Source organism: Echinops telfairi, unplaced genomic scaffold, assembly GCF_000313985.2.
Source record: "Echinops telfairi isolate 266 unplaced genomic scaffold, ASM31398v2 ScPeMD7_2291;HRSCAF=2852, whole genome shotgun sequence".
In the NCBI taxonomy this organism is placed as follows: domain Eukaryota; kingdom Metazoa; phylum Chordata; class Mammalia; order Afrosoricida; family Tenrecidae; genus Echinops; species Echinops telfairi.
The window spans coordinates 42,570,121-42,580,521 of NW_022106189.1; the positions used below are offsets into that span (position 1 = coordinate 42,570,121).

The following is a 10,401-nucleotide window of genomic DNA, read 5'->3' on the forward strand; positions in this document are numbered from 1 at the left end:
TGACCTTGGACAAGTTACTGTACTTCCTTGGGCTCCGTTTTGTCTGTTTCCTCTAATATAAATTAGAGGAGCAGGTTGAGAACTAAACAGATATCTAAGGACCTTGGAAGTTTACAGCCGGAATGCCAGAAACCATCACCCCACTGACACCTTTTCCAGCAGAAAGCTGCTCAGGTAAAATACCCAATAACCCACTGCCATCGCGTCCATTCCAGCTCACAGCCGCCCCATAAGACAGCAGAACTGCCCCTGGGAGTTTCCCAGACGATGAGTCTTTACTGTCTCATCTTTCTCCTAATGAGCAACTGGTGGGTTTGAACCATGGACCTTGAAGTTAGCAGCCCAATGACATTCTAGAAAATTCAGAAAGGAAAGTTCACATGAAAGGAGGACGCCACAATAGCACGTGTCCTCCAGCACTACCCTGTACTTAGCCCTCAGGTTGGTGGCAACAAAAGAGCCACCCAACCAGCCACCAGCAGCTTCTGTGTCTCCAGCCATCGCCTGGTCTCGTGTAAGCCACTGTCACGCCACGGTGGACGTGTGCTGGGCAGGGCTGGGGAGGATGAGTCACTTGCACCCCGTCTCATAGCGAGGAAGTGGGGCAACCAAGAGCAGTCGATACTCGATGTAATCAATGGCTTGAGAGCCCTCTTCTGGGTCACACCGAAGCCAGTAATACTGGTCCTGGACAGGGCACAGTGAGACTGCAACTTGAGACTGAGGAGTGGCCTAGGAAGATGGGTCTTGCAGGTTTGCATTTGATTCAGCCAGAGTTTGTAGGAGAAAATACTGACAAAAGAGGCAAAGAAAAGGAGACACACACACACACACTGTCAAATCCCCATGATGCTCATGTTCCACGCATCTCTCTCCCGGGCCCATTTCGGGGTGAGTTTTCTTTTTAACACAGTTGAGTTCAGAGTGAATATGCAATTTGGTCTGCAGCTCCTTGAACTCAGTATTCTATCATGAGCATTTCCCATGCTATTATAAACTCCTTATAAATGTCCTTTTAATGACTGATGCAGTCTTTGGGATGAATCACAGGGCCTCTACAAAGCCAGAACTTACTCCTATCCTCACATTAACTTGGCCTGTGAAGGGACCCAGGGTTACCCAAGGGACTGGAGAATCAAGACCACAGGTGTGGGTGCCCAGGCCCTGCCAACTTGGGGTGTCATCGCTCCATCTTGACACCCCTCCTGTAAGTTTGTCACTGAGGATCAGGTGATTCCAGATTGACAAGCCTCCCGGGGCTCGTGGGAAGCCAGGCCAAGAGATCTCAGGTGTCTTTCAAGTGTACGCACAGGAAGCCCCAGGTTTGATCTGCAAAGACAAGCTTTCCTTTTTCCGCCCCCCCCTGAAATGGATTCTTTGCAGGATGCCGCAGTGGGCTCCAGTTTAAACCTGCCGCCCTCCACCACAGCAACCGCACTGAAGGAGGGAGAGGGCCTGGTCTACTGCCAGCCGGAAGTGCTGTACGAAGGTAAAGCAGGCTCTTGGAGATGGGGCAGGTCCCCAGCCAACCCCTCCCTCCCACCCAGGGGGCCCACACCTGCACCTTGGGAGACAGGGAGGCCTCTGGGATTGCCCCAGTGACAAGCCTTTGGGAGAGGTCACTTGATTCTCTCCCCAAACACCACAAAGGGAGGCTGTGGGTGGCCATCGGAGCAGACATCATCCACGTTCACTGTTTGCAGATGCTTGGCTTCTTGACTTTTTGACAAGCCACAGAACGTTCTTAATTCTCACTCTACCCCATTCCCAGTAACCTTGTAGGGTAGGTGGTGGGTAGGTGGGCAGAGAGCTGCCGTCACGTCACATCACGTCACATCGTGGTAGCCGCCCCACAACAGAAGGAACACTGCCGGGTCCTGGGTCCTCCTAGATGGCAGCGTATTGGAATCCACTGAGTCCAGTTCCCCTCTCCCAAGCCCTCGCTGGCCCTCCCCTCCACCGCACACCAGGCCCTGGCACAGCTGTCGCTGAACAAGTGGGACAACATTCTCTTGTGATTGTGCAGTTTTCCTAAGTGAGTTTGAAGAAGTAGGCCTTTCTCCTTGGACCAGACCAGAAGCTCCACTGAAACTTGTCCCGCCTAGGGTGAGCCTGCTGGTGTTGGAAATATCAGTGGCAACGCTTCCAATATCGTGGCAGCACACAGTACTGGACAGGGACAGGACACGACGTGGGTCTTGACAGCCCCATTTTCCAGCTGAGGAGACTGTGTCTGCGGAGTAGCCGAGTTACGCACCATATCAAGCCCCAAGAGTAGAATTCATGATGCTCCCGGAGCAGGTCGCCCTGCCTCCGCACGGCTGGCTTTGGGGCCAGCTAACTCTTGGTGTACAGGCCAGAATGCTCCTCAGAAGTGAGGATGGTGGGACTTTGCCTCACATGCTGGGGACACTTTATCAGGAGCTACCTGCCCCTGGAGGCAGCCATCATGCTTGGTACAATGGCGGGGCAGTAAGAAAGAGGGAGACACTGGACAAGGTAGATGGACACAGTGCTGCAGCAGTGGGCTCAAGCGCAGGAGCCATTGGGAGGACAGCCCGGGTCCAGGCAGCCTTTCCTTCTGTTGGCTAGAGGGTCGCTGTAAGTTGGAACCAGCTCAAGGGTACTTCCAACACCAAGGTCAATTCCTTGAGGTGGGTTCTGCCTGTGAGTGTCGAATCCCTCCTGATCTCTGCCCTACAGGCGCTGGCAGCACTGCCCGCTCTCCCCGAAGGAACAACCCATAACGTCTCAAGGTGGCCAGATGTGCAGTGGGCAAAGGGGACAGCACCACCATCCTAACTGAAAGACTTAGAATGTACCCCATAAACCGTCAGGACTTTCTAACTTATGTTCCACATTTAGGTTCCTTCTGGAGCTAGTGCCACGACTAGATTAATTCTGTACTTCAGTGACCTTATGTTAAGACATCTTCACATAGTCTTACTAGTCCTAGGCTTAGAAAAAGAGCTCTTTGTCAATACCATTTTTATACAATATGCTATCACATGAAATCACTCCCCACCCCCACCCCCAAAATACCAAACTCACCGTCATCAATTCAGTGCCAACTCACAGTGACCCTAAAGGACAGGGTAGAACTGCCCCTGGGGGTTTCTGAGACAAACCGCTTATGAGAGGAGAAAGCCCCATCTTTCTCCCTTGGAGTGGCTGGTGGTCTCGAACCGCTGACATAACGGATCGCAGCCCAATTCGTAACCATTATTAATGGTTCCCCATTCATATGCCTTTCAGTAGCTTCTCTTTGCACACACGTGCACATGAACATACATGTACGGACACATGCCTACACACACATCAGTACTCAAGCTTAGTAATTTTTTATTTTAAGTTAGGTGAGGGTATGCATTTCAGATCATCAACTTCATAGTCAACAGTGTAAGCCACACATCATTCCCCCCCCACCCCCAATAGCTTATCCTTCTCTGCTCCTTGATTTCTTCTCTCCCTCTTGTGTGGACACCATCCTCTATTTCCCCCTAGTTAACACCTGTCAACAGGCCAGCCTAAGCGCAGGTCAACAAACTGCCCACAAGTGACTCCTTTGGTACTGATGTGGCGGCCCTAAAGTAAAACTAAAAATGAAAATAAAAAACTAAAAGTTGCTTTATAAAATTTTAAAAGGTTATTATTCAGAAAATGTAGTTTCATTTGTTTGTAAAAACACATTTATGGCTCTCAAACCATTTAAAAATTGTTCTGAGGGGCAGGATTGGCCCATCCGTCTCCAAAGTTTACCAACCCCTGGTTTTGCCCTTCTCGCCTGGCCCTCCCACAGCCCCTTGGCAATCTCTAAGGGCTGCTCCTTTGGTTTGAAGTGCTTTTTTCCCCAGAGTATTAAAACAAAAATTAAAAAAAATTAAATTGCAGTACCTTCTGATTTTAATCATGTAATTCTCTTTGATTTTTATCTCGGATAATTAAAAATGTTTACACATTTCATAAGCCAAAATCTAGTTTAACTTGCTCCTGCACCTTCTAATAGACCCAGGGTCATTATCAGGGCTCCCCTCCCCCTGCCCTGAGCCCTGGTTCGGTGCCTGTGTGTTGGCATCCCCGTTGATCCAGTCCAGGGCTGGAGTTAAGCCCAGGGTGGCGGGACTGGGAGCTGCCGGGTGGGAAGGGATGCCCAGCGCTGTGTGGGGAGCACTGCATCCCACCCTCCGCGATGGCGGCTGGTCAGCCTGGTGCTCGTTCCTCCCCAGGCTTGGAGCTCCCGAGGATCAACTACGCTCACAACGGGAAGCCGTACCGCTATGTCTTCGCTGCCGAAGTCCAGTGGAGCCCCATCCCATCAAAGGTACCGCACCTGTGCGGCCTTGGCCAGGAGGGAGGCCCCCTGGGAAGGATGGATCTCGGGCTCGGTTTGGGACTAAATTCGTCTGGCGTCAGGCGGCCTGGTGCGTGGTGAGGACGCATGGGGCAAACAATTGGGACTGTGGTCCGCAGTTCGAAACCACCAGCCGATCTGCAAGAGAATGAAGAAGCTTTCTGCCCACAGAAACCCGGAAGGGCAGTTCTACCCTGTCCAGCAGGGTCGCCTTGAGAATGCGGACCCCCGACAAGAGGGAGCCAGGGGAATGCAGGTCGGACGGAGGTCATGGGCGGGCTGATTCCCGGATGCCCTCTCTGTGCGTCCTAACTGAGCACCTACTACAAGCGGCTCAGAGCCTCGCCAGCAGAATGGGTGTGGCCGAAGTCTGGGGGCCTTGATTGCTTCTTTCTGGGGCGGAGTTTGCGCACCCCCTTGTAGAGCCCTCCCCTTCACTGCGCTTCGCAGACACGTGTGTCGTACCCGCTGAAGGGCTGTGCCCAACGGTGTCACCGCCCTTGTTCCCACAGCCAGAGCTCCCTCGGTGGGTTCCTCGCTGGCCACGCCCACAGCCTTGCACAGGTTAGCACGTCACAGACGTCAGACGGCAGCATAGCGTCAGCAACCGAGAAGGGCCTCGCTTTCTTGCCATTGTCCCTCTATTGCGGCCCACACCGACAAACGCCCCCTGTGGGCCTGTCCGCCCAAGCCCGGGCGCTTCCACCATTTCCCAGAGTGCAGTTCGGGGACGTTCATTGTGGGTTACACAGTGAGCTGCTAGCCACAAGGTCAGCAGTTTGAAGCCACCAGCCGCTCCATGGGAGAAAGAAGAGGCTTCCTGCACCTATCATGACTTGCAGTCTCGGGGCTCAGGGGCAGCTCTACCCTGTTCTCCAGTCACTATGAGTCGCAGTGGGATTTGAGTTTTGAGCAAACGATCTCGCTTTTCTCTTTCACCCCATCCAAGATTCTGCTGCTGGGTCAGGCTGGCATCCGACACTTTCCCCACCCCCTAGCGCCTCCCCGCAGAACCGAAGCCTCTTCAGATGTACAGTCTCAGACAGGGCGAAGCACCCCGTCAGCAAGGGACGCTGGGGCCGGCTGGTTGCACCCGCCACACTGCAGCCACCGACCGTACTCCTGCATCGCAGGCGCCCTGCCACATGCGCAGCCATCGCGCGGTCTCACCAGGCCTGTTTTAAGATGATAAAATTGACTTTTTTTAAGTGCCAACAGTGCAGAAATGCATCCAGGGGAAAAAACTAAGGTTCCCACACACCCCTCGTCACGCCCCACTAATCCCATGTCCTAGAGCGTAGTTGCCCAAACTTCTTCAGCCTACCTCCACCCTTTTCAGAGGGGAAAAAAAGTGATTCAGCGCCCCTGCCCCCGGGCAAGTAAGCATTTTGCCCTGCAGCCCATCATCCAGGATCAAGTGCCAGCCTGTGCTTGTGCAGTCCCCTTGAATCCTCTGCCAGGAGCCTGTATCTGAGGGCCCATGCAGACTGACTCAGCTGGTCAGGAGGCACCGCAGAGGGAAGGCCTGACGGCTGACTTCTGAAAACCAGCCACAGCTCAGCGGGGGCTGGGTGGCAAGTGATGGGTTAGGCTCCTGGCCCAACGGGCCTCGTGCCTGTCCGTTTTTCGGGAGCAAGCCTGCTTCTCCCCTTGGATGCGCAGATCCTGAAGTATGACCTCATCACTAAGTCGTCCTTAAAGTGGGGAGAGGAGCACTGCTGGCCGGCGGAGCCCCTGTTTGTGCCCAGTCCAGGCGCCGAGGAAGAGGATGACGGTAGGACTGCCCACCCTGCCTGCGGTCACCCCCAGACACAGCGGTGTTGCCCCTGGGCATCCTTGACAACCACTCCAGCAGGCAGTTACTGTACCCTTCCCCCTATACAGATGAAGACAGGAAGGCTCACAGAGGGTAGCCTGACCTAGCCCCCGGCGCGCATAGCCCACTGAGTCTGAAGAGAGCATGCTCTACTGCCCAAAGCCATAGGATCTTGGTTCCCAGAGCCACTGCAGTGGCAGGATCAGAATGCCAACCGGCTTCAAGCCTGGAAGGCACCTGGGTGGCATAGTGGTTATGCATTGGACTGCTAACTGCACGGTCAGCAGTTCGAAACCACCAGCTGCTCCGAGGGAGAAGGATAGGGTATTCTACTTCCACAAAGAGTCACAACCTGGGGAACCCACCGGGGCAGTTCTAGCCTGTCCTCCAGGATCACCATGAGTCCGCATCGACTGGAGGGCAGTGGGTTGCTTTGGTTTGGTTTGACGGGTCTGGAAGGGGCACGAATAGTGTAGCAGTTATGCATTGCGCAGCCAATCACAAGGTCAGGGCTTCCAACCATCACCTGCTCCAAGGGAGAAAGACGAGACTTTCTGTTCCCACAGAGCGACAGCTCAGAGCCCCACAGGCCAGTTCTACCTTGTCTCGCAGGGTTGCTCTGAGTCGGGACCTACTCGATGGCAGTGAGAGCTTGGGTTCGCAGGTGTGGAAGGGGGCCCGGGGCACACAGGGACTGAGCGTCCAGCTGCTCATGGGGAAGTCAGCAGTTGGAGCCCATCAGCAGCAACCCCAAGATAGAACAATGGGGCGGGCAGATGGGCAGTCCAAGGGGGCAGCCCTCCTCTACCCTGTGAGGTGCTGTGAGCCAGGGTCGACTTGAGGGCCGAGAGCTTTGTGCTCTGGCCCTTCATGGAACATCTGAAAGAAGGGGCCCACCTTCTTGTTCTCGTTTTCCACAGAAGACCGTTCCCTCCTGGCCTTTGCTCCAGAAATGCCCTGCCCAGGCCCTGAGGGTGGTAAGGAGGGTCACTGAACCATGGGCAGAGGTGCCGCCACGCCAAGCCAGTGCCAGGGCTGCCCACGCCTGCCAGGGAGGGCACTGCCCACTGAGGCTGCCAGCTTCTTCCCTCAGGGGAGAGGGAGTGGTTCTCTACCTGCCTTGTCTGGCAATTGATCGCAGCATGGCACGCCAGGCCAGGGGCCTCAGGTCTCTGCCATCGCCGATGTGGGGGTGCCAGTCAGCACAGTGCCTCCCCAACCCCCCGCCATCTCCCACTCATTCCCCTGGTGGGAAGTATCATTGCACCTCAAGTGCCTGCGGGGACACCCCACCTCACCCCACCCCCCGCCAAGTGGAATACAGGTCAACATGACTGCGTCTGAGCTCTGGGGTCTGGCACCCTGGGAGGACTCACTGGCACTTCCTGAGCACTGTGCCTGCTGGGAATGTGTATGCCCTGGCTGGTGGGCGCCTGGAGTGTCCCCACCTTAGAGAGGGGACGACTGAGGCTGCCAGCAGGAGGTGAGTGGGCTCTTGTCTATGAGTGCCCCCAGGAGAGGGCAGAGCAGAGAGACATGTGCTAGCTGACCCCCCACCCCCAACCCCGAGCTGACGCTCCAAGAAGGAAGGCAGTCATGGTGAGTGGGTGCCCACCACACCGGAGATTCCGCAGCAACCTCAGCCCCACTCCACAGATGAGGAGACTAAGGGCCAGAGAAGAAAGGGCACTGGGAGGCCCAGGCAATACCAGAGCCAGGACTTCTGACTCCAGTTCCCTGGCCTTTCTTCCTCTCCACGGAGCAGCAAATCTACTCTTCTACTGATAGGACCCAGGGCAGCACCGTGGGTTAAGCGTGGGGCTGCTAACCACAAGGTGGGCAGTTCAAACCCTCCAGCCACTCCGAGAGAGAAGGATAAGACTGTCTGCTTCCATAAAGATTGACACCCTCAGAAACTCCCAGGGGTCACTGTGAGTTGGGATGGATTTGATGGCAATGGGCTTCAGGTCTGACTCACTGCCATCGCATGAAGTTGATGCCCATGCACAGTGACCCTGTAGGACAGGGTAGAACTGCCCTTGTGAGCTGCCAAGACTAACTGTATATGGGAGTAGAAAGCCTCATCTTTCTCCAAAGAAGTGGCTGCTAGTTTTGAACTGCTAACCTTTCTGTTAGCAGTCCAACATGTAACCAACAAATGTATTTGGGACCCCTTGATGGAGCCCTGATGATGTAGTGGTTACACATTGGGATGCTAACTTCAAGGTCAGCAGTTCAAAACCACCAACCAGCCTCTCCACAGAAGAAAAGACTGGGCTTTCTACTCCCATAAAGAGTGAATGTCTTGGAAACCTGCAAGGCAGTTCTACCCTGTCTTAGGGTGGCTGTGAGTCAGCATTGACTCGATGGCAGTGAGCTGAGTTTACCAACCAGAAGAAAAAACAGACTCCGCACCCTCCCTGGCAATTAAAGATTTTTTAAGATAGCCCATCATCCTGAATAAAGTGTAGGTATCTGCTTTTCCAGCCCCGCCATGATCATTCCAGCACCGATCCCCCAGGGGGCACGATCACCCACTTTGTAAAACACCGGATTGAACTCAAATTCCCAAGAACAGGAAGACCCAGCCAGCATCTGCCTCATCTTTACAAAATGTCTCTTTCTGTTTCTTCCAAGGCGTTATCTTATCGGCCATTGTCTCTACCGACCCCCAGAAGCCGCCTTTCCTGCTAATTCTGGATGCCAAGAGCTTTACCGAGCTGGCTCGCGCCTCTGTGCAGGTGGACATGCACCTGGACCTGCATGGCTTGTTCATCCCAAGCTCAGGGGAGCTGGCCTCTGACCAGGAAGCCCAAGCTGGGGCTCCTGACCATGCTGCACCTCTGCAGGCTGATGGCTGGGAGGCCTGTGACCCCTCATGCACCGGACACCTCTGACAGGAAGCTGGGGTTGGCTGCACGAGTGAGTGTAGAGTGTGTCAGTCTCTTGGTTTTGTCTTAACTGTGAGAGCTCCTTGGAGGACCAGCCAAATCTGTATCGCTTAGCTCTAGCTCTGCTAAGAAAGCCCCTTCCCTCCTTAGAAAGCCCCTGGCGGTGAATCAGATGCCGCATACATCCCCATTGCCATTGTTCTTAGACTGAGCATTCGCCAGCCTGTCAGAGAAGAGACACACACATTTATCATTGCTCTTCCCTCCTCCCCTCCCTCCCTTCCCACTTTGACATCCCTGACCCTCCCCCCTTCTTTATCTCTCCCTGCCCCTCCCTCCTTCCTTAAAGATCAGAGGTCACTTGGAAGTGCCAACTTCCGAGCCCAGCCATCAGTGCACTGTGTGGCAGGAAGGTGTGCTGCTTTGTGGGTATCCATGGAAGGCATGGCATGATGCTCAGTAATAAAAGTCAGCCCGGACCCGGTGTTTACACGGCACCTGCCTCTGAAGTCCTCCTAAGGCAGATACACTAGAGCTGCCAGCTGCTCCATATCCTGGCACTGGGACCGACCCGCTGGGTGTAGCAGCCCCCCTTGCAGCAGGGTAAGGGTTCTGGGCACTAACCGGACCAGCTGGAGTTGAGGACTGCAGTCAGGGCCAGTTACCCTATAGGCAAGGTAAGCGTGGGCATGCGTGTGCTTCCTAGCGCTCTGGTGGCATAGCAGGCTACACACGGAGCAGCTGACTACAAAGCTGAGGGAGATGTGGCTGTCCACTTCCGTCAGGGGACTTGACCTAGGTAGGGACGGGTGAGGATGGCATGGGGCTGGGCGCAGTGCCGGGCGCGGTTCTTTCTGTTGTGCGCAAGGTCACGGTGGTCGGAACCAACTGGATGCCACCCAACAACTCCCGAAAAGATTCACAGTCGCAGAAACTCCCGGGGCAGAAGGGCCTTTTGAGTCAGAACTGACTCTGGCATTGAATTCGTTTTTGAGTTTTAAGTGAACTAACTCGCTTTTTTTCTTTTTCACCACATCCCAAATTATGCTTCTAGGTCAGGCTGGTGTCTGGCTCCCCACCCACCTCCCCTCAGAATCAAAACGTCTTTTCAGATTGACATTCCCAGACGGGGATGGCACGCCCAGCCAGCAAGGGAAGCAGGGGCTGGCTTGTGCAGCCTTCCTCATCTGTAGTGAACAGTTTCATATGCTTCTTATCACACATTTCCATCATCCAACTGGTCCGTCATCACAAGCCAGTCTGCACTTCCCCCAGTGACTGGGTCCTTCACCCCAGACTGCAGCCTGGGGAGTGAGTGCCTGGAGTGGGCTGGCACATGGACT

The 10,401-nt window shown here is 54.7% G+C and overlaps 1 protein-coding gene across 1 annotated transcript in view; it reads left to right on the forward strand.

The window, feature by feature from the left end:
• BCO1 (beta-carotene oxygenase 1) overlaps window positions 1–9,555 on the forward strand; it is a 34,650-nt gene extending 25,095 nt beyond the window's left edge. Inside the window, exons 8-11 of the mRNA XM_013005150.2 lie at window positions 1,384–1,489; window positions 4,227–4,321; window positions 6,014–6,125; window positions 8,805–9,555. Coding sequence (XP_012860604.1) covers window positions 1,384–1,489; window positions 4,227–4,321; window positions 6,014–6,125; window positions 8,805–9,064 — 573 coding nt within the window. The 3' untranslated portion in view covers window positions 9,065–9,555. The remainder of the gene's footprint in view (window positions 1–1,383; window positions 1,490–4,226; window positions 4,322–6,013; window positions 6,126–8,804) is intronic.
• Window positions 9,556–10,401: the final 846 nt, after the last annotated feature.